General features: G+C 42.6%; 1 protein-coding gene and 1 long non-coding RNA gene across 9 annotated transcripts in view; one reads left to right on the plus strand and one right to left on the minus strand.

Moving 5' to 3' along the window:
• The window catches only part of DDX4 (DEAD-box helicase 4), an 88,484-nt gene that overhangs the window by 12,675 nt on the left and 51,545 nt on the right, over positions 1 to 24,264 (plus strand). For 5 of the 8 annotated variants that reach the window (XM_019532078.1, XM_019532077.1, XM_019532082.1 and 2 more), the window contains exons 2-3: positions 5,521 to 5,584; positions 8,890 to 8,943. In XM_019532078.1, coding sequence (XP_019387623.1) covers positions 5,521 to 5,584; positions 8,890 to 8,943 — 118 coding nt within the window. Of the gene's footprint in view, positions 1 to 5,520; positions 5,585 to 8,889; positions 8,944 to 18,845; positions 18,895 to 24,264 lie in introns of those variants that run through there. The other 3 variants (XM_019532081.1, XM_019532080.1, XM_019532084.1) reach the window with 2 other exon arrangements.
• On the minus strand, positions 9,514 to 22,728 carry LOC109307920. Its single transcript, XR_002100403.1, has 3 exons — positions 22,718 to 22,728; positions 20,366 to 20,376; positions 9,514 to 9,612 (listed from the first exon to the last, which is right to left on the minus strand). It is a non-coding gene; the product is annotated as an uncharacterized LOC109307920 (long non-coding RNA).

A 24,264-nucleotide genomic window follows, 5' to 3' on the forward strand; every position in this document is an offset into this window, starting at 1 on the left:
GCCACAACAGAATTGCTCTAGTCTTTCTGCCTTCAAAATAAGAGTGAAAGCTAAGAGCCAGTGCTTTTGGAGGGGTGCCTTAGGCCTAAAAAGGTGGAGAACCACTGCAGTAGACAAACCAGTGGATCCAAAGGGCTGTTACCATCCACCACAGTTAGTTTTGTCACTTCCTCCACCAGCATATTTGGACCTCTGGGTACAGCAGTCAGATGGATAAAGGGGCCTCTTTTTTCACAATCTCTACAGCATGATGTGTCACCATTTGGAAAAAGTGTGTTAGATCCTAGTTGGAGATAAGTACAGTTTATGGATCATTTTTAATAAAGGTTTTCTTCGTGTAAAACATGCATGGAAGATGAATCGCCTCATGCCCACATTCTCTTCCACTGCTCCAGCTCAATTTCTTTCCCCAGTTTTTTCTTAAGCTTTCATTTGATTAGTCTTCCTGAGGGTATTAAAATTGCATACATCTTAGAGATGAACCTTTTTCCTCTTCAGTTTACCTGTGTCAGTTGCTCAGTGGGGCGAGTTGTCTACCAGGAGTGTGTGTGTGTTTGTTTGTTTGTAAAATTTCTAATTTGAAAGTATTGGGAGGGACTGTTTCCCTATTAGGGTTTTCACGTTTGATATGATCTCCTATCTTCCCCCCAACAAGAGTTGGCCTAATTGGGTAATACCTGCTGTGACCGAAACAGCTGCCTATTTGATAAATTCTAGGGAGGAAGTCTGTTAAAAATGAAGCTGCCTAATTTGGAGGGCTAAGGGAAAGCAACTATTTACCAAGGGATTTTAAAGTAGTCTAGAAAAAGTGGTGGCTTGAGGGCTTTTTCTGTTTTGTTTTGCCTGCACATGGATCTGTTACACAACATACATCTAGGAAATCCATTTTCTTGCTGCAGTCTTATTCTGTGCTATGGACTGATGCAGAACAAGGTTTTGCACACCAGTTTATTACAGAGTTCAGCTAAACTGCATAACATGCCATTATGTTGGAGGCTGACTTTTCTCCCCCCAACCATTCAACTTAGTATAATACTAATGTGCTCAGCATTGGCCTCTTATTTTTCCTGACAAGATGGATGAGAACAGCTTGCCAAGCCTTTCACTTTCACTTTAACCAGAGAGCACTTTTAAATGTTGGAGCAGAAGGAGAAATACTGGGAACACATCCCCACCCCTGCAATTAAGTGGTGTCTATCCCATCCAAGAAATCTCTATCCTCACTTCTTCTTCATGTGATTTTTTTTTTTCTTTCTATATTTAGACCTGATTGGTAAATAATTACTGTTAGAAAAGTTCTTGTGCTTTTCCGTAAGAGTATCTTGCATATCTTACTGACTTTTTTTTTTATGAATATTCCCCCCCCCCCCCCACTTTGTAGCTGCGTTGGTCTAAGGACATAGGCGGTCAAGGGTCTTTGAGTAGATGTGAGATCAACTAAATAGTTTGGGGGGAAAAAAGTCTTTGCAAGCTTTCAGGCACAAACACCATTTTTCCAGCATTGGGAGACTCTGTTGTTGTTCTGAGATCTCCAGGGTAGAAACAAAGCTAAAAATGTGACAAGAAGTCTGTAAATGTAAATAGGTAGAAGTTTGGAAGACAATGGGGGTGGGGAGAGATTGTGTGCATGTGTGTGCTTTGTGGGGTGGGTTTTGTTTTTTTTATCTCATTCCAATTAAGTTGCTCAGAATACCAGCACTTCAGATTGATGTATCATAACGAATGTTATATTCAGAGACTGAACTGAATCTACATGTCTGGAATACAGTTGTTTCTAAGGAGGAGTGAATCCTGTTGGTTTTACGAAAAGCAGCACATTGTCTCTAGAGAGAGCTATCTTACTTCACCCCTGATCTGACCTTTATTTCTTTTATCTGGGAATTCTGCCTTATTGAACTAGCCAGAGGTTGTGTGGTTAGTGATCAGCAGTGACGAACTAGGCACCTATGTCTGCTTAAATCTGTTTGAGAGGGTTCCATTGACTAGTGTAGAAGCTGTAGGGTCCTTCTCTAATGTTCTAGAAATGAACTTTATACTAGAGATAAAGTATATAAACTTTATACTTTATCTCTAGTTCTACAAGACTTTTCTAGTATAGCACTCATTCCCACTTTCCTCTGTCAAAGGCTTTTTCTGCAGAAGGGAAACACTCCTGAGTGGTGTTTTTATGAATACTATATATCAGCTTAGGTGTCCAGATTGTAGCTATATTGGTCTAGAGGAAAAGACGATTAAGGTGATATCTTTTATTAGACCAACAAGATTTTTGCAAAAAAAATTTTTAATTGCAAGCTTTCTAAACCAATATGACTACAACCTGTATACCTGACACATGGAAGATAATTGGATTTTAGCTGATTTTTGATATAATCTTCATAATTTCCCAAGGAGGAAGCAACTTTGACCACCTGAAACCTGAGATACTGCTCATGCCTTTAAGTTAATTTGCATCATCACAGAGCTTCACAAGAGAGCTGAGAGACTGCAGCCCTGGGGAGTTTTCCATCTATTGACTCCTCTTTGAAATCTTATGAAATATAAACTGTCATGTCTATTCAGGAGAACTTTTACAACCTTTTCTTTGAGGCCTGATGGAGGGTTTTGTGTCCAAAAGCTTGCAATTAAATAATTTCCTTGTTCTAACAAAAGATATCACTACCAGGAGCCCTGATTACATACATTGGCTTAAGGGCTCTTCTAAGGGTTGTGCAATTTGTTTGCCTACCATAAATCTTCATTGAGCTGGGTGCATGTATGTAAATAATATACCTCTAGCCTGTCTGGCAACACTCCAGCAAAGTGCTCCCTTTGGGGCTATACAGGAATTGTTTATTTTCTTTTTTTCTTTAAGGCGGGGTGAATCCTTAAGTTAGCTCCAAATTCTTTGCTTTTGGGGTATTCTTTACTTCTAAGGTATGTAATCTTTTATAAATCTCTTATAAAATTGTCTGAAGTCATCTGCTATCTCCTCTGAACAAGCTCCCAGCTGTCCCCCTACTATTCCCATAGGATTGACCTTGTTCTTTTTTAAAGCTTTGCAGCTATGTCTTTGCTTCATTACTTTTTTCCCACAGTGTTTTCTGTATCTTAAAGACTGTTTTACTGATTTTTCAGGAAATCCAATTACTTCTAGCTTAGAAAATTTTCTTACAAAAAATGTTTGTCTAACCTGCTCTTGAAAATTGCCAAGGATGGAGAGTCCAAACTCTAGGTAGCCTGTTCTAGTGCTTGACCACCTTGTAGTCAGGCAGTTCTTCCTACCAGCCTAAACTTTCCCTACTGCAGCTTGAGGCAATTGCTCCTAGTCCTGTCCCTCATAACTGCACGATAGAGAGTCTCTCCTCTCTGTAATTCCCTTTCAGCTATTTGAAGACTGTTATCAAATCCTCCCATAGTCTTCTCTTCTCCAGACTAAATTACCCTAGTTCTTTAAGCCTCTCCTTGTAAGTCATGTTTCCCAGACCTCTAATCTTTGTTGCCCTCTGTTGAATAGCTCAATCTGTCCACATATTTCTTGAAGCATGGGGTCACCAAACTGGATATGGTCTTCCTGGTGAGACCTCGCCAGTGGTGAATAGAGAGGATGAATTGCTTCCTTTGATTTGCAAGTGACATTCTTGTTGCTGTAACCTGGTATACTGTTGGCTGTTTTGCAGCAGAACTGCACTGTTGGCTCATACCCAGTTTATGGTCTGCTCTATCACCCGGATCTTTTTCTGCAGTACTACAGCCCAGCCAGTCATTCATCAGTCTGTATTTGTGCATGCAGTTTTTCCATCCTAAGTGCAGGTCTTTGCACTTGTCCTTGTTGAGTCTCATCTGGTTGATTGTGGATCATATTTCTAGTCTGTCCAGGTCATTCTGGAACCTATTCCTGCCTTTCAGAGTCTCTGCAACTCAACCCAATTTGGTATTTTCCACAAATTGGCCAAGTGTGTACTTGATCCCATCATCATCTTCATTAATGATTTGAATAAACCAGGGCCCAGGGCAAGCCCCTGGGAAACCCTACTTGATATCTCTTCCCAACTAGATATTCAGCTGGTACTTGTTGAGTACAAATGATGCAGCCAGCTATGTATCCTCTTGAGTTTTTGTTGGTCCATATGACCCTAGCTGGTTAATGAGAATGTCATCATACATGATAGTAAAAGCCTTGTGAAAGTCGAGGTGCATGATCACATCCGGTGTTCTCCCTCCATCTACAGAACCGGTCACCTTATCACCAAAGGAAATTGGGTTAATCAGGCTAATTTTGCTTTTGGTGAATGCATACTGGCTATTCCTGATCACCTTGTTTTCCTTCAGGTGCTTCATCATAACTGATTCCTTGATGACCTGCTCCATGATCTTTCCAGTTGTCAAAGTCAGGTGAACTGTTCAGCAGTTCCCTGGATTCTCCTTCCCTTTCTTAAAGACAGACACTGTATTTGCTGTTTTCCAGTTATCTGGGACCTCACCTGGCCTCAGTTCTCTAAGAGGATAGTAAGTGGCTCAGAAATTGCTTTGAATTCTTCCAGCACCCCATCCAGCTGTGTAGCCTTGAAAGTATCTAGCTTCTTTAAATAATCCCTTACCTGTTCTGCCATTATCTTTAGGCTATTTGTCTCCTTCTTCCCTATCTTTGCTGCAAACTGTGCTTGTCACCTGGTAGCAGCCCTTGTTTGTGAAAACAAGTAAAAAAAAAAAAAAAAGCTTTACCTGCATTATCTGTAACTAGATTGTTTTTTGTATTCTCTAAGGGACCTATGGTTTCCTTGGTTTTCTTCTTATTTGCATACTTGTAGAGTCCTGTTTTTGGCCTTCTATCTTCCTTGCTTGTTGCATTTTTAAATATTATGGCCTTTCTGTTCTCCCTGAACACCCATGGGATTAACTCTTGTACTCTTCCCTATACATATAACCAAGCTTTCACATTTTTGGAGGGGTTTTGCATTTCAACACACTGAAGAGATGGCTGTCTGGCCAGGCTGGTCTCTTGTTGCACTTCCCATTCTTCTGAAGTGGATGTTTTCAACCTTTTTGGATCAGTGTACCCCCGACAGCTGGATGTAGAGTGGGGGGAGGGGTGGTGTGTGACTGAATACGGAGTGATGGAACAGCCACCACATGCAAGCTTTTCCTGCCCCCTGTGTCTGGGTAGGTGGCAGCAGTGCAGGATGGTGCATGGCGGTGCTCTGTCCTGCCCGCCTGCGTGTACCCCTTAGGGCCTTCTTAAGTACTCCTGGTTGACAACCCCTGTTCTGAAGTATTTGTCTGTTAATAATGTCCTGGAAGCATGTGGCAAGTAAGATTGCTCAATGTAACTTAGCAGTTGTAGTTAAGTTTTTGGCAATGTATAAGTATTTATGTAGCGTGCAGTAATGTAAAGGAGACTAAAATATAAACTATATTATTACTGAACAAATAAATGCGTACAGTATTTGATCTTGGTTTGTGGGAAGTTTAACATTTTCATTGTTGGATCTAATTTGTACATGCATTTTCAAATCAAATGAATGTAATGTCTGGTGGTTGCAGGATGGCTTCCCAGGAAGACCAACTGAATCTTCATTTAACTGCAGTCAAAGCACGAATTCAACAGGTATGTGTGTAATGATCCTTTTAACTAATAGTTCAACCAGATTGATTTTTGGGGATATAGGAAGTTTGCATCCTCAGACTTTTAAACTGTTATCCTCTTGACTTTCAGTGCAAATTTGGTTAAGTTAGTTATTTATGAAATATACATACTGAGCACAAATTAGAACAGTGGTTAAATCTTTTTTTGTAAACTAGTGACTACCTTTTCAGCTAGATAATCTTCAAGGGTTTGGTGCAAGTAGAAGGAGAACTCAAATTTTCATTCTTGAGGAATAATACAATTTTTAAATGGTATTACTTAAATAATTTGAATATCTAGGAACTTTAAATATGAAGCATGATGATGTACTGTGTTTACTTGAATCCAAGACAAGTCCCCCCTGCATTTAACAGGGGGAGGGACAGAAGTTTCAGCTTGCATTTGAGTGTGGGGAGAGGGGCAGGCTCCAGCCCCAACCTGGTGTTGAGGTCAGCTGCAGTTACAGCTTGCCATCCCTCCCCACCCCGCCACCCTCCTCCTCTTCCTCCTCCTCCTCCTCCTCCTCTGTAGCCTGCTGTTTACCCTTGCTTTGGCCCTGCTCCAGCCTGGGGCTCAGAGTATGTTTGCTCTAGTCCCAACCTTGGATCAGTAATGGCTGAAGTGGTGAAACAAGGTGGGATGCTTTAGTGGGCTTTTTGGGCACTTCAGGTAATAGCTGATTGAATTACTTTTAGCTAAAAGCTCAAAAAATCCCTGTTGAAGCACCCGATCTAAATAGATGCTGCAGAGCCAGGTCTAAGTAATATGCTACTGCTTCCGGTAGAGCGTATTTGTTTTTCCTATGTCTGTCAGACCCCTGTGTCTTGATAACTTGGAAATCAGTGTTGTGAATGGGACCAGACTGAACCTGAGCATGACTAGCAAAATGCCGTTAACTAACTGCAAGAGCTTAAATGGTGCAGACTGGGTTTCATAGCTCAAAAGAGGAAAAAAAGCACCCTTTTTTTATTAGGGGTTTGCTGCATTTATATTGAAACATCTTAAAATGGTTAACTATAAGGTCTAATACTTGGTTGGGGTAGAGACTTAGGAAAATGTCAATTGGCATTTCTCCTGAAGTGGCTTATAAGAAATCTAGGTCTTCTGTGTGACTTGCTCAGAATGTATTGTGATTTAAAGATCTCAGCGTAGGTAGAGGGTATGTTTCAAATGTTAAATGTTCAACAAGTCATAAAAATGTTTTATAAAAATCAGATGTAGTTAATTGCCATGAAGATACATTGATACAAAATGGGTGCTTGTGGGGTGTTCTCCACTTTTTTTCCTTTATTTCAGTGTGAAATGTTTAAATGTTATCTCAATCCACTAAAAATTCAAGCAAGTATTTCTCTCTCATAATCACAATGTAGGATTTACATGGTGTCATGGAGCTCCCCTTGCTTGACACTCTGCAAATCCTCTGTCTAAAGGAAAACTGAAACCAACACTAATGTCTTTTAAAATCTTGTCCTTATATAGGATTGTCTGCTTCTGGGCAGGTTAAGATGTATTCAGTCTAATGAACTTGAGTCAGTCAGCATTAGATTGAATACTTCTAAGTCTACCAGTTTGGCTATCTGCTAGGCTAGGCAAGACAGGCAGAGGACAGAAGAGTAGGGAATAAACAATTTCTAGGCATCTGGGTCATGACAGATGAAGGATTGGTTACAGTGGTCCCAGTTTTTAAAAATGGTTTCCCAAACAGCCTGAAGGGAATACCTTTGGTCCATTCTCTTCTAAGTAGGCGTAGGTGCTTCAGTACAGGCTCTTCTAATTTTATTTATTTGTGGTGATTAGCTTCCATCTATGCTAGATCCCTTCAAAGGAATCCTTGTGAAACAGCCTTCAGAGCTTAACTTCTTGGTTGGGTACCTCCTGACCTCCCTGGGGTGAAGGTAGAGGTGATGCTATTCATTTGTTAATAGCCTAACTGAAAGGGTCTTGCCAGTTTTATGCTTTATCTGAAAGTCTCCTTACTCTCCTGGCACAAGCGACTGCCAGCAGGGGAGGGTGGACGTGTGTGTGTGCGTGAGAGAAATTGTCAGCTGATCTAACCACCTCGCACTTAAGAAAATAAAATTGTATTATGGCTAATTTTTTTGCATTTCACTTTTAATTTAAGCAATATCGTTGCTTCTAAAAGCCACTTCAACTCAGGCTGATTAACGTTCTGTAAAGTAGATGTTATAAAATTGCTTGAAATTGCTGTCATAGGGCAGACTTACTATTTTGTCTTTCAGAAGTTTAAAAGTGAGTCATCTTTTTTTTTTGGGCTTGTGCGCTATTTAAATCAGTTCATGCATCCAGTCCTAATCTTACACTAAAGCCCTTGTTTAATTACTTAACCCCCTTTCCACATGAATGGTGGCAACATCCACAGCAAGCATTCAGAAATTGCCTTTTTTGGGGGTGTTGGGGGGTGTTTGTAAGCTCTGTGGCTGGTATGTGGACATTCATTTATACTTTTATGGACAATTCTCTTATCAACTCAACCTGCAGAATATATTTTCAAGGGGCAAAAGTTCAGTTCAGTGATTCCCAGCCAGGGTGCTATGGCACCTTGGGATGCTGCCAGATACTTTAGAAGGGTGCTGTGAGGAGGTAAGCGGACAACTTTGGGTTCAGAATTGTCCCTGCTTCGTCAATTATCTGCCAGCTCCTCTGCAAGGAGTTAAGCACTGTAATTAGTTCTTAAAATTGGGTGTCCCTCAATTCACAAATTAGAAGGATGCCATAAGTCCAAAAAGGCTGAGAGCTGCTAATTTAATTGCTTGCTTCCAAACTTCAGTGGATCTCATAACCCTTAAGACTGAGAAGACCTTGCTAGCTAATAACCTGTAGTTTGCCTTTCTGAAGATCCACAGTGTGACTTCAGTGGCACTGCCTGTGTGAGTAAAGTTGTGTGCCCAAGGGTAGTGTTTAACTTTTTATCAATATTTTGTGTATTTACTTTTCAGAAGTTATCCAGAAGTAATTTGTAACTTGATTACAAATATTAATACAAATTATAATGGGACAGATTTTCAGATCAGTTTTATAAAGCCTCAGCTTCATTTAACCAATGAATTGGATTAAAACAAAGTTTTTAAATGAGGTTAGGGTGAGGTAAGTAACTATCTCATTTGATTTCTCCCTCTCCAGGCTGTTTCCCATTCTGAAGATCTGCATGCCTGCTGTTTTGTCACTTTTTTTTTTTTCCCAAGCTTCCTTTTGATTCTTGTTTAATAATGTTACTACATAAAACAGCTTGGTATCATGATAAAATTCCATTTATTTTGGGCCTTTAGGATTTGGAAATATATGCATCTGGCCTCAAGGGAGTCGAAGTTTTAGATCTCAAGGTACAGTAAAAATTACTCACTTGGTGGGTACATGTGTACTAGGCATGTCACTTTTCAACACTTGATGGGTGCACAGGTGAATATATTTTACATACACTACTTCATAGTCGTTGTTCAAAACTGTGTCTCTCTGAAGACTGCAGTATTCTTTCTAACTCTTGAGGCTTGGCTCCTGCTTATGATATTAGAACCACCCCTCTAGCCTTTGTTTTTAATGCTTGATAGTAATAATCAATGGGTTGAACACTCAGTGCAATGACTTGCAGAGATTTCTTAGCTCACAAAGTTTGTAGTTGGGTTCTTAAGTGCATTCAGTGAACATTACTAAGTTCTTGTTGGGTGAGTACTTCAGATCTCGGTACTACTTTATGTGATTTTGATACAGGATAACCTCAAACATCTGGATATCAAAAACACAGAATTATTGAAAATCTGGCACTTCTTAAACTACACTCCATCGGGGAGTAGCAGTGGCTTGTCCCAGAGCAGCAGAAGGGGAAGCTTGAATGTGGCAGCTGCTGCTGCCATCCACCACCCGGTGCTGCTACTCCACCTGTGGCTGTTGCTCTGGGACCAGCCACTGCTGCAGCTTAAAAAATCTGGAGTTTTCACATTTCCGGCAGGTGCTTGGTCCTGAGCATGCTGGATTCATGAAGTTATACTGTATTACTGTCTACCTCAGAAATCTAGAGCCTTGCTTCTTGAGCACCAAAAATAATTGTGTTCAATACAGTTTATTTCTTTATCTGTACTGCATTGCATAGCTTCTTGTGTCGGAATCTTTTTTTTAATTTTTCCTTTCATTTTGTTGTTCAAATATGAGTACTGTTTCCACTGCATGTATGCTGTGGAACTTTGTTACCCTGGTTGAATTGGACTCCCAACCTTTAATCTGGTGCTGAATTTTCTTCTGTGCCTTGATGCTTTTCTTTCATTTTGCCTTTCCTTATTTCATTGGAATTGAGGAATAATACAATTTTTAAATGGTATTACTTAAATAATTTGAATATCTAGGAACTTTAAATATGAAGCATGATGATGTACTGTGTTTACTTGAATCCAAGACAAGTCCCCCCTGCATTTAACAGGGGGAGGGACAGAAGTTTCAGCTTGCATTTGAGTGTGGGGAGAGGGGCAGGCTAAGTGATTTCTTAACTAGGGTGCTGTGTCACTCTGGTGTCTTGAGATCCTTTTGGGCCTGCTTTGGAGTGCCACATAATGTTAGCACTGTTAGATGTGCAAACATGATTCACAGGATAAACCTAGATTTCAACTAGGAATCCATAGTGTTAAGAACATTCTGACCTGTTGTGGTCTTTCTGAATTCTTCACAGCAGAATTGCTGTATTACTTCTCTGTAGTAAAAAAATCAAGTGAAAACTAAGAGCTGGCAATTTTCATAGGGTGTCTTGAGTTTAGTGAGGGGTACCTTGAACCTGTGAGTGTGCTGTGAGTCTTTAAAAAAAATGGTGAAAACCACTGCAGAAGAATACCTGAAGATTGTGTTATGCTGTGAGGGAACGCAAAAATATGCCACACTTGTTTGTGTCATTCAGGAGAATCCCCACCCTTCCAAATCCATCCCAACACTAGTCCAGAGTGCTTAGCAAGGGTTAGCTTTTGAAGATAGAGACCACCAACTCTTTCACTGGTATGGGTGAATACCTGTCCTGCCTACTATATTTATCAGAGCAGCTTCTCTTCTGTTGGACTTACTCAATCAGAGATTTGCTAGGCATTTGTCTCTTTGGTGTATTTGAGGGTTGTATTCAACATTGGTATCTGTGGTACTGTGCTTATGGAGTTGAAAGTGGTTGAGAAATACAAATGAATTATTTGGATCAGAAGTTCCAACCAACTGAACATGCTGATGAATGTATGGGAGCTTTCCGTATAACTTACTTCATACAAAGCATTGAGTAGACAGGCTAGCAAGTTGGGTGGATCAGAACCTGATGAAGTTCAACATTGACAAATGTAAAGTGCTGCACCTTGGGATGAACAACCCCCAGCACACTTACTGGCTTGGCAGCACCAAACTGACTAGCGCCACAAATGAAAAGGACCTGTGGGTAATAATAGACCACAGTATGAATGTGAGCCAGCAGTGCGATACTGTAGCCAGTAGGGCAAATACTGTCCTGGCATGTGTCAATTGATGCATTGCCAGCAAAGCCAAGGAGGTGATTGTTCTGCTCTGCTCAGCACTGCTGAGACTGCAGCTGGAGTACTGCATCCTGTTCTGGGCACTGCACTTTAATAAGGACGTGGACAAGCTTGAGAGAGTCCAAAGGAGAGTCACCTGTATGGTCAGAGTCTTATATGGCAAGCTATATGATAAAAGGCTGAGGGATCTGGCACTCTTCAACCTTAAGAAAAGAAAGCTGAGAGGGGACCTGGTAGTAGTGTACTGCTCCACTAGGGGAGTACATCAAGGGCTGAGTGAGCAACTTCACCAAGGTGCCCAAGGGGAAAACTAGGAGTAATGGCCATAAACTCCTGGAAGACTGATTCAGGCTCAACATTAGGAAAAGCCTCTTCACAGTCAGGGTGTCCAGACTGTGGAATAAACTCCTTCCAGAGGTGGTGCAATCACCTACCCTGGAAATCTTCAAGAGATGAGTCACCTTGCTGTGATCACCTGACCCCAGTTTAACTTCCTTGCTTGGTGCAGGGGACTGGACATGATGATCTTCTGAGGTTCCTTCTGGCCTTACAATCTATGACTAGTATTGTTGCAAAGAGTATTGAATCTACATGGGTGATGGATACATCATTTTGAATTATGAGTTGACTGATCTGTGGAGTAAACTGTTGGGGTTCTCTCAGTCAAAGAATAGACTGCCAACAGCAGAAACCTGAGGCTGGCTGATAGATGATCATCTGATGCTGATACTTAGATCCCATCATGCTGTTACCTTAACATCTGTTGTGGGATCCCAACAATTGTGCTTTCTGCCTCACGCATGGTAGGAAGTATGATTGTAGGATCCCATATCAATATTGTGGGCTCCCCCTTCAAACTTGGTTCCTAGCTGCTAGAGGTACACTGATGCATTGGTTGCCTGTCAGATTGGCACCGATAAGCTGGAACTGACAACATTGGCTATTGTCTTTTTTTGGCCATTTGTAGCCAATAAATCTTACTGATAATTATGCCTTCTGGCCAGGGCCCTGGACACCTGGATTCCCTCTTCCCCATGGGGCTGGGAACCCCAGATGCCTGAGTCCCTTGGGAAATAGCAGGTTTCATAGACATTGGGGCTGGAAGGGACCTCGAAGATCATCAAGTCCAGCCCCCTGCCCCAGTGGCAGGAAGATGGCTAGGGTCAAAGGATCTCAGTGATAAGCATCCAAGCATATCTTGAATGAATCCGGAGTAGGTGCCTGCACCACTTCTGGAGGGACTCTATTCCAGATCTTGGGGGCTTGGACAGTAAATACATATTTTTTTTTTATTTTTCTTATCTCCAGTCTAGAACAGTCTTGGAGGAGTTTGACTGTTGGTCCTTGTTTTTCCTTGGGGTGCTCTAGTTTCCCCTTGCAGGTGGGCATCATTCTAGCCTGCAAGGGATCCTGCTTGGGGCTGCTGGGAGTGGGATGCGGGGCCCATGTGCACATGCATGGCTACATACATGCACGTGGCCACAAATACAGCCAGGCAGCATGGAGAGCAGCTCTGTGGAGAGGATGGGGTTGGGGGGGGACAGATTTGAAGCCCCCCCTATGGTGAGAGAGGGAAGAAGTAGGGCAGGGGCTGGGGGCACTGCCCAACCAGGGTGATGCATGCAAGCCAGGGCAGGTTGGAGCAATGGGTGACTTATACTGGGAGTGGCTCCACGCTGCTGTGTGCACCCCTTGGTGTGGGGGGGGGCATGTCCCCCTTCAGATTAGTGCATGGGGTGAATGCAGGCCGTTTGCCGTGGGCTCAGCGCTCACTGCTCTGCTGCCTTTTTCCTGGGAGACGCATGCCAGCCACGTGCCCTCTGCCTGCCTGGCAGCAGTGGGGGTGGTGAGCTGTGCTCCCCCAGTGCTGGGCAGGCAAGGGGTGTGAGGTCAGTGTGGGGCTCCAGGGCAAAGGCAGCAGGGCAGAGAGTCCCAAGCCCACGTTCAGTGAGCTTTAGTTGAAGTGCCCCTGCTGCCATTTTTAAGTGCCAAGATACTGATGCATGTGACTTAAGAGGCTGCTGGAGCATGCCAAAAAAAGGTTTATGTCAATAGTTTAAAATGCCTTGCATTATTACTAAATGTCAGTTACCGGATTGGCATTGGCTGATTATGGTTGGTTAATACTCACCTATAGATATTGGCTAATAAAATCTTTATTGGTGCACCCATACTAGCTGTGGGAGTGCATGGCATGTTCCCCTGCCTTGAAGCTTTGATAGTTTGGCAGGGACTTTCAGTTGGGAGAGTCCTGATCAGCTGACTGGAGCTTCCAGAGGCTGGCGGCCCCAATTGGCTTAGGAACCTTCCAGGCTCTAGAGCAGGAGTTGGCAGAGTGCCAAAAACACTGGGAGCCTCAACTTGTAAGAAGTTGGTCTGGCAGGGATGGATGGCAAGGGAGCTGTGAGGGGCCTGATCCTTGTTGTGGCAGTGCAGTCCTGGCCCCTCCCCTGCCATCTGCCCCAAGGCACGTGTGGCAACAAGCTGGCCTGCAGGCCCCTGCCACCCATCATGAAACCACAGCACGTGGAAGGGAGGCTGCAAGCAGCTGCACCTGAGATCTGCAGAGCTGTTGCCCTGCTCTTTGCATGTGACGGGGAAGGGGTCGGGGCTGGGGCTTGCCCTCCTGCTCTCTAGTGGGCAATATGACCTGGTAGAGAATCCCTGGGGGGACTCCTCACATGATTGGAGTGTAGCCATAGAGGGCTATACCTTGCATAGAAGGGACTGAGCAGGGAGAAAAGCGGAGGGGTAGCTCTCTATGTGAGGGAGCAGTACACCTCTTTGGAGGCTGACATTGGCTCTAAAGATAAGCAGCTTGAAACCTTCTGCATCAAGCTTTTGGGCAGGGTGGACAAAGTGAGAGACCCAACTGTAGGCGTTTACTACAGGCCCCTGAACTGAAGAGAGGCAATTGATCTGAAGTTCTCTCAAGAACTGACAGAGGCCATGTGTGCAAGGGGCTTGGTTGTCATAGGCAACTTCAATTACATGGACATAGATTGGGAGGAACACTTAGCTAGGTTGGATCGGTCATGTAGCTTCTTAACTGTAATTGGGAAGCTCTTTCTGACCTAGGAAGTGCAAGGGCCAGCCAGAGGTACTGTTCTCCTAGACTTGGTCTTGGCCAGAGGCGATGATCTGGTATGTGGCTTGAACTTTGAGGGTAGCCTGGGCGACAGCGACCATGTGCTCATCAGGTTCCTTGTCTGCTGCAAGGTTGACAAATCAACCAGCAGGATTGAAGTCCTGGACCTAAAAAAAATGCTGACTCCAGCAGGCTCAGGGCATTAGTAGGAGAGGTGATGCAGGACCAGGGAAGGAAGGTGAATGGGGTGCATTAAGAGTGGTCGTACCTCAAGGGCGCAATCCTCGAAGCACAAAAGAAAACCGTTCCTATTAAGAGGGAAGGTAGTAGAAGGGCTGGGAAGCCCTCCTAACTTAATAGGAATATCGTGGTCATCTTGGAAAAAGAAAAAAGCGGTGTACATGCAGTGAAAACTAGGGATAGTCCTCCAGGAGGACGATATAATAGTGGTCTGCATTTGTAGGGAAATGATTAGGAACGCTAAAGTGGTGACTGAGTTTGAATTTGTTAGCCAAGGGTGTCGAGGACAATGAAAAATCCTTCTTTAGGTATGTAGGGAGCAGAAGGAAAACAAATGGAAGCATGGGACCCCCACTTAACACCTTGGGACAGCTGGTAACGGACACTCAGGAAAAAACTGAACTCCTGACTGCCCACTTTGCTTTGGTATTTCACCAGACCAAGGGGAAGGACGAATGAGATGTGGATCATGGGGTGGGCCATAGTGGGAATGATAGTTTTTCCACTGTGGATGCTGAGCTGGTACAAAGCCAACTAGAAAAGCTAGACATAAGTCAGCAGGACCGGATGGACTTCACCCAAGAGTGCTCATGGAGTTGCCAGGGGTTCCATAATGACCTCAGCCAAGACTCAGAAATCCTAGCACGCAGGGGAGATCCCTGAGGACTAGAGGAGGGCCAGCATTGTGCCCATCTTCAAGAAGGGGAAGACTGAGGACCCAGACACTATAGGCCAGTCAGCCTAACCTCCATCCCAGGGAAAATCCTGGAGAAACTCATTAAAAAATTTACATGTGATTATGCTTGTTGAGGGTAAGATTCTGAACAACAGCCAGCATGGCTTTGTCACGTCTTACCAATCTCATCTCCTTCTATGAACAGGTCTCTTGCCACCTGGACATGGGAGAGAAGGTCGACATTATATACGTAGACTTCCAGAAGGCTTTTGAACTAGTATCCCACAATATCCTGGTGGAAAAATTGGAAGATTGTGGGCTTAACTGCTCAGCAGTTGAGTGGGTGGAAAACTGGCTGCATGGTAGGACCCAGAGAGTTCTCGTGAACAGATCTGTGTAGACTTGGTGAGAAGTGGCCAGTGTTGTCCCTCAGGGGCCCGTGCTTAGACCAGTGCTTTTCAGTGTCTTTAAAGGATTTGGATGTGGGGGTGAAAAGCTCACTGGCTAAGTTTGCAGATAACACCAAGTTATGGGAGAGTGTGGCCATGCCAGAAGATAAGTTGCAGATCTGGAGAGTTAGGAGGACTGGAACCAGGTGAAGTTCAACACTCAGATGTGTAAGGTGCTCCCTGTGAGGACAAACAATCTCCAACATACCTACAGGCTTGGTGGTAACGATTTGACTTGCACTATGGCTGGAAGGGACCTAGGGGTAGTGATCAACCATTGCATGAACATGAGCCAGCAGTGTGGTGCTGTGGCCAGCAGGGCAAACAAGCTGGCATGCATTAACTGATGCATCTCACGCAAAACTAAGGAAGTGATACTCCCACCGTACTCCACACTGGTGAGACCACAGCAGAAGTACCGCATCCAGTTCTGGGCTATGCACTTAAACAAGGACGTGGAAAAACTTGAGAGGGAGAGAAAAGCCACTCATATGATCAGGGACTTGCAAGGCAAGCAATACAAGGAGAGGCTGAGAGATTTGAGCCTCTTCAGCCTACAGAAGAGAAGGCTGAGAGAGGACTGGGTAGTGGCTTACCACTACATTGGGGAACTCGATGTACATCAAGAACTTGGTGAACAGCTGTGCACCAGGGCGTCCCTGGGGAAGACTGGGAGCAATGGATACAAACTACTGGAAGGTGCTTCATGCTCAATTCCAGGAAAAAACTTCACAGTCAGGGTGGCCAGACTGTGGAATAAATTTTCTCCAGTGGTGGTCCAGTCTCCTACCCTGGAAATCTTCAAAAGGAGACTGGACAGTCACCTTGCTGGGGTCACTTGACCCCAGTTGTCTTTTTCTGCCTAGTGCAGGGGGACTGGACCTGATGATCTACAAGGTCTCTTCCAGCCCCTAACAATCTATGAAACCTGTTAGTTGTATCTTAAATGTAATGTCTGTCAGGGACCCCTGAAGACCATAGCAGAGTTTTCTGTACTGTACAGGAGTATGGTTCTATTAAAAATTGCATTAAGGGTCTCAGCGATCTCCAAAAAGTGTTCACAAATTGGGAGTCGACCAGTATCTCTCATCCTTTTGTTCTGTATTGTCTCTCTCCCCACCCCCCACTTGGCCACTTATTGCATGAGTTACTTCTCATTGTAAATTTATGTACATTGAGACTCTGCATGCTTCCCTCTCCAGAAAGGGCTCAGAGTGGTTTACAATAAAATAAAATCATAAAAACATATACACTTATAAAAACAATTTCCCAGACAATATCCTAAACCTTAGCCCCAAGCTTTCCTAGGTGTGTAAGTGAACAAATGAATCTGGTGCCCATTTGTGTTTTACAGACAGATCTGATGGTTGATTGAACTTTTTAAGATCACTTGTTAAATCTACCCAACCTGTTCTCTGGTTCCTTGATCTCAATCCCCCTCCCCTCCCCAAATAAATTGATAAACCCTTCTTTCATATACTTTTTAATAAAAGAGATTATCTGAAAGTGGTGGAGGGGTGTGGGGAGGTTTATATGCTTCTATATGTCTGTGTCAGTTTGGAACTTTCTATTTTTTTGTTGCCTTTTTTTTTTTAAATGGTCTCCTGCTCCTGCCAAAAATAAATCATAAGCAGGAATTAAATCAGGGAATGCTTTATCTAAAAGTACAAGAAGTATACTTGAAGTAAATGGATTTCAAATAGTCTTTCTAATAAGTAGAACCTTGCTATAATTCTTGCCTTATTTGCCTGAAATCTGCAGAAAACATTTTAAGTGCTGACTGCTGAAACCTCCTAAAATGTTCATTACATTTAGACATTCGGGCCGGAACGGACCCCAAAGGATCATAGAGTCAAAGCAACATATTCTATTGAACCAAAAATAAACTACTAATGAAGAAACTATATCTTGTGATGAAATTCCATTGGCTTTTTAATAGTTCGCTTACAATTGAAAATATGGAGTTTCTGCTCCATTAGCAGGAGGTAATGAGGTTGTATTCTCTCTGCCCTTTTCCTACATTTCTGAATCATTACTTCAAAAAAATCCATTCAGTAAAGGATATCTTTGAGAAATACTTTGCAGTAATTGCCTCAGCTCTTCCTTAGAAGAAATGTATTTCCCAGTTCCAACTCCAAGATGACATGTGATATGAGTAATAATCAAATAACTTTTTAAAGCCATAGTTTTAAAATCTTTCTTGGTGATGTAGTTGTTAGCCATCTGTAGTGGAATATAGCAAAACACATACACGTGGATCACTAGAAGCATCTTAATGAACCGAGATTTATCTTTCTTTGCCTCCATGCCCAAATAATTTGTGAATCCAGCCAAATAATTTGTTAATCCAGATGTCTTTTTTCTATAATGTTTCCAAAATTGGCAAAAATACAGTATCTTCCATGTTTCAGGAATGTGTTTGGTAGCTGTGTTGGTCTGAGACCAAAAGAAATGTAAAACTCTAAACTGTTGGTTCAGAGATGATACTTTTTATTAGACTAACCAAAATGTGCAAGAAATATTTTTTGGAAATATAAGCTTCATTGTTGAACAAGAAGGAAAGATTATTTTTTTTGAGCCTCCCAGCCTTCCTGACATCTGACACATTTAGGGTGAGAACAGCCTTATCTGCACATCAAGGAGCAACTCGCCCAGAAGACTCTCACAGACCCAGGGGAACAGACTTTTAGCCTCAATTTCCCTGTGCAAAATGAAATTTATTTTGTACCCAAGAGGATTTGTACCATCTCAGCCTGAAGAACGGTGCGTGTGCCCGAAAGCTTAAAAAGAAAGATGATTTTTTTTTTTTGCAATTTCTTTAGTTAGTTTAATAAAAATGTATAATTTCCGAACCAAGAGTTTTAGAGTTTTTTGCATTTCTTCTTGTCTTAAATTGGCATGGTTACCAAATGCATCTTGCCTGGGAACATGCTTATGACAAGCTTCATTGAAGATGCTTCTATTTGTTTGTAGATGTATTTGAGTATTATACTTTAACAAATCATCTATCTAGTCTGTTCTTTATTAGGCAGTGCCCGATGTTGATGCTTGATAGGAAAATTAAAATAGGACACTCCTGTTCAATTTGGTGGTGTGCTCTGATGCAAAAGGAAGTGACTTCAGTCTCAGTTGCAAATGGTAATTGTGACTCTCTTTCTTTTAATAGTGGTAGGTAGATTCTAGGCCCAATTTTCTACTTTGGAATAGAGAGAAACTTGACATACTGATGTACTTCCTCACTGCTGCTGCCCCCCCCCCCGGTGGTGAGGTACCAAACAGAAGTCAGCCCATGTAGAGTGGCTTCAGTTTTGGAAGAAGCTTTGGGAATTGGGGTAGGTTTGTTTGTCGAGTGTGTGCATGCACACTTTAATGTTTTGTTCATTTAAAATTTTAGTCTGAGGATTAAGAACAAAGGCTCTGAATCTAATATTTTTAGAACTTTGCTTTTATTTTCTTTCCATTTGTTTATCAAACTAACATGGTCCTTGCGACTTGTGAGCTGAAGAATTTTAAAGTTCTTTTGAACATATTAACACTTACTGGTACTGTTGTTGAGTACCATGTTGTATCAGCCTGTGTGGGATCTTACATTTTTCATTTTGTGATGATCAAGGTGCTTATTACTTTTTTGCCTCAGTTTTCAGATGGTGTGTTTTTTGTTTTTTTTAAAAACAAACGATTCCTTTGTGAGGGTATCAGTGTTCAAAGATTTCATGCAGGTTGTGCTTTATAGAAAAACAGTGGTAGAACTGTCACACTTCATGTACTAATCATAAGGTTGTAAGGGACTTCAAGAGTCTTGTAGTCCAACCACCTGCACAGATGAATTATTTGCTAATCCTGAATTATCCCAGGTAACTTTTTTACCGGGCTTTTCTTGAAAAGTACCAACGAAGGAGATGCCAGAATTTCTCTAGGCCAGGGGTGTTCAAAATTTTGGTCCCTCAAGCCAGATAGAGCTGTGTGTGCTAGGACTGGGCATCCAAGGAACTTGCTGCTGCCTTCAGCACTGGGATCAGGTGTCTGATCTGGCATGCAGGGCCTGGGGCTCCCCACAGGTCTGGATATTTGTGCTACTGCTACATTTCCAGACCCCTGGGGATCCCTGTAAGCTGGATGACTAGGTGCTGTGGGCTGGATGTAGCCTGCAGGATAGGGGTTGAGGACCCTTGGGTTGGTTTGTTCTATTGCCTTCCTGTACTTTCAATAGGGTGCCTTTTTGATTTTTGGTCTAAATGTGCTTTGCTTTCAGTTTAAGCTCCCTGTCTCATGTCCTGTCATCTGTGGCATAGAGCAACTTTCTTCTACCTTTTTGTCAGCCTTTTCTGTATTTAATAAATAATGTAACTCTACTTTTTCAAACTAAGCATGCCTAAAACTTTCAACTTTTTTTTTTTTTTTCTTATAGGGGTGTTGCATTCTGGTGTCTCCACTTTTTTCACCTGCCACTGGTTCCTCTTTAATTTCTCTGTATCCTTCTTAAGAGATGGTGCCAAAACAATACACTATTCCAGTCAGCATCTAACTAAAGCTATAAAGCTCACTTCATGCTGTCATGGTATCTGGCATACAATACTTTTGTTAATGCAGCCCAAAATGCCTTTGTGTGGCTGTGTCATGTTGTGGATCCATGTTGAGGTTTTGATCCACTACAGCTCACCGATTCTTAGTGCTACTGCCAAACTAATTCCGTTTTACAGTTGTGTATTGGTTTCTTAGTTTTTTCCTTTTTGTATAATTTAACACGCGTATAAGCAATTTCATTTTATTGTCTGTAGCCAGGTTCTCTAGTTTATCTGGAACAGTTTGAATTCCTGTCGTTCGGGCAGTTTGCAACCACTTGTAGTTTTGTTTTCTGTAATTAATATGAATGTAAAATAATTATGATTTAAAGCAAGACCCTCTGAAATCCTTTGGAGACCTCCTGCCAGTTTGACATATATCTTTGTAGTTGTGTGGTGGCATTTTTCAGTCTGTTTACATATCCACCTACGGGTAGTTTTATCTAACCCAACTTTCTTTCTTCTTGGTGTTGTGATGCTGAAGAGGCCAAACTCAGTAGTGATTTATATATTTTTCCAAGCCTATGCAAGAACCACAACATCATTCTCAGAGGACTGAACATCTACAATCCTCTGACTACTGCACAACTCCAAATGTGCTTCACAACTATGCAGGAGAACTTCAGAAAAACCTAACAATCATCTGATTCACATAACCTATTCCAAAAGAGATCAGCTCAAGGAAATCAACACATGCTACAACAACTTGAGAGAGACATTTGGATATCTTCCCAAACCTCATACAATGTATACAGAAAGACTACTTGAGATCCTTTCAACACAGAAAGAAGAAATGGAACCAATAATTACAGGAACAGCTTTCCCAGCTACAAAACCATTGGAGATGCAGCACCAATACTGTACAACATTCCAACCTCATACCCAATGAAAGTGACAGAACCAGTCAACCTTTAAATATTATCAATTCCGCCCCCCCACACACACACACACTTAACAGAACTGAGAAATCTGTCCTCTCCAAAGGCCTTAATTTCTGTCTGGAAAAAATACCCTAATAAGATCCTATAATGTGGAGAACTAGAAGAATTTTTCCAACACCTCAGTTTTGAATATTTCCACAACCAAAATGTGTCCACTTTTAACAATACTTCATACTGTGACCACATCAATCAAAGGATTAACAACAAAAATAAAAAAACTATCAGATTGAACCCCTTACAGTGGACAAAAGTCAAACCTTGACTGCTATATTGACTGCTTCAGGGCAAGAATTAACAATGAAATAATCAACAGCAAACACCACCTTTTAACAACCTCTCTCTCTCAGAGAGCTACATAAAAGAAGCCAACAGTCAATTCTCTGATGCTACCTACTACAAAAAACTGGAGGAAGCTCCAACTTCATCCTCACACTACAACTTCAGTTTCAATAACCAACACTTCCTCCAGACCATGGGCACAGCTATGGGTGCCAAAATGGTCCCACAATATGCCAGCCTTTTTATGGCCCACCTGGAAGAAGAATTCCTTAAGAACTGCACCATCAAACCCTTACTATACCTGAGAGATGTAGATGACATATTCGTCATATGGGCTGAAAACCTGCCGTCTCTGATTCTCCATCACAATTTCAATAACCATCACCCATCCATCAGGCTGTCTCTTGAATACTCCAGCATTAATGTTTCCTTTTTAGATTCTATGTTCACTATCTAGAGTGGTAAAATACAAAACGCCATATACAAGAAACCCGTGGACCAACGTACATATCTGCACAGAACAAGCAATTGCCCTAAACACCAAGAAACCTGTAATAAAGCTAAGCCCTCTGATATCACTGAGTTTGCACTGAGGAGAATACCTGCAATAATAACCTCAAATCTCAAAAGGGCTTTCATTCAACAAGGACACTCCAGAGAGAGAAAGATTGTACTTTTTGAAAAAGCCACCTGGTTACCATGTGAAGTATTGCTGCAGTATAAAAACAAAAAAAAAATCCCCACGGATCACACATCGTTAGTTATGACGTACCATCTCTCCCTGGAACATATATGGAAAATCCTCAAATGGTTGCAACCCATACTAGAAGAAGACCCAATTCTTATGGAGATCTTTGCAGAACCACACATCCTAGCCTCTAAACAAAAAGCAAACCTCTTCAACCTCATCACAAGCAAACTTCCTATGGCCAAAAGCACACTGGAATGAATCCAGACCATGCCAGGACAAGAAATGTAAAACCTGCCACCACTCCCACAATAACTACAGCCCACAACAGAACCATCACCATTCCTGAATCTTACACCTATACCTCCAGAAATATAATATCCAGTGCACTAAATGTTGTGATGGAAAATATATAGGAGAAATCAAACAGCTGCATACTGGAATGAACACGCACCAAAAATCTATCAAAGACAAAACTACCCAATTACCTGTGGGTGCACACATCTCCCAAGACAACCACTCTCTTCCCAATCTTTCAGTTCTGATCCTCGAAGGGAATTTATATAACACTTTTTTTTTTCATAGACAAGCTTACAAACTTCACTTGATAAATCTACTGGATACAAAAAATCATGGACTTCATATAATATAGACATGGTTTTATGATGCATTATAACCTGCCTACCATCTGATTAATGCCAGGTAACCTACCTGCATCTTACCAGCTACATTCTATTACAGGGGTAGGCAACATTTTTTGGCTGGAGTGCCAAAAAAGCCACAATGTCTAAAAGCCACCTGCCTGCCCACCATAGCTTGAGCTTACACCCTGGGCGCCCGCCCCTCTCCCCTTCTACCCAGTCCTTGCCTTTCTAAGGGCCTGACCAGGCTGGCTGGCCTGTGGCACCCCCCCCCCCCGAGTGCTGCTCAGACTCTGTCCCAACTGCCCAGCCCCAGCACTCCGCACTGCAGTGCTACCCTGGTTGGGACAGGTGGTCTGCCTGCCTGGGCCCAGGGCTCTGCCACTCACTGGGGCCCTGTGCAGCACCCGTATGCAGGGCTTGCCCTGGTCCCAGCCCTAGGCTTATTTACCCGCAGCTCCCTCCAGGGGCCATCTGCAATGGAGCGGGGGTAGTAGAACACAGATGGTGTCCCTGCCTGTGTCCTGGCTCCGCCCTGGTGCCTGCTGCGGCGCTGGAACTTGTGGCTGCATGGGAGAGCCCAGAGCAGCAACTTAAACAAAAATAATTTAAACAATTTCTTTGCATGTCTCCCAGCATGCTGGGAAAAAGGTTTCCATGTGCCACTAATGGCATGTGTGCTGGGGGGTGCAAACCCCTGTTCTATCACCTTCTCCCCACACTCCCCCTCCAACTACCTTCTTGTACCTGTTGTCTCCTATCCCCGCTGATCCTCACAGCCATGCATTTGCATTTTCACATATTTCAGTTCAATACTTCAATTTATGTATTGGCTCCTGTTCTACCCAGGAGAGCACACAAACACTAACAAACTTTCCCTATGCCTGGAGAAGGGTGTCTGTGCCCAAAAACTTGCAAAGAACAATTTTTCCAACACTTAGTTGGTCTAATAAAAGATATTGCATCTACCCAAAGGACCTTGTCTGCCTGAATCTAGCAAGGCTTTTATGTCAACTCTGTTCTTACTCATTAAATCATTTCCCATGTCAGAAAGGGAAACCAAGTTGTTTGACATGGTTTCTTCTTAACAAATCTTTTAGCTGCTATTAATCACTAGGTCTGTGTGAATAGGGAAGTATTCGATTTGGTTTTGGAGGACAGCGACTTGATTTGGATCACTGTCCTGAAATCGATTTGGCCAAATGGGCTTTGGAAGATCTAGTGCTGATTTGGAGAGATTCGGCCATAGACTATAACGGGGAATCACTGAAATACCTATAATTGTCATTTTGTGGCAGATTCGGTTGAAAACAGCAGAAATGGTAGTCCTTTCTGAGGTCATGAGGCCTACCAGGTTTCAAGGAGATGGGTGCAGGGGTTTCTGGGAAACCGCACCTCAAGTTGCTGATGAACAAAACTCATGATGTGTGTAGTGTTAAGGCACAGTGGGATGAAACCAGCAGGGATAGTAGCGTGCAACAGGAGTCTTTCTTGGTGCTCAGGCAGAAACAACTCACAAAAGGAACAGAAAGGCTGCAGACAGAGGCTTATGTGCTGTTTCTACATCCCTCCCCCAGAGCACTGTGATTGG

The sequence above is a fragment of the Crocodylus porosus genome, unplaced genomic scaffold (genome assembly GCF_001723895.1).
Source record: "Crocodylus porosus isolate Cpor-Errol unplaced genomic scaffold, CroPor_comp1, whole genome shotgun sequence".
Taxonomy (NCBI): Eukaryota; Metazoa; Chordata; order Crocodylia; family Crocodylidae; genus Crocodylus; species Crocodylus porosus.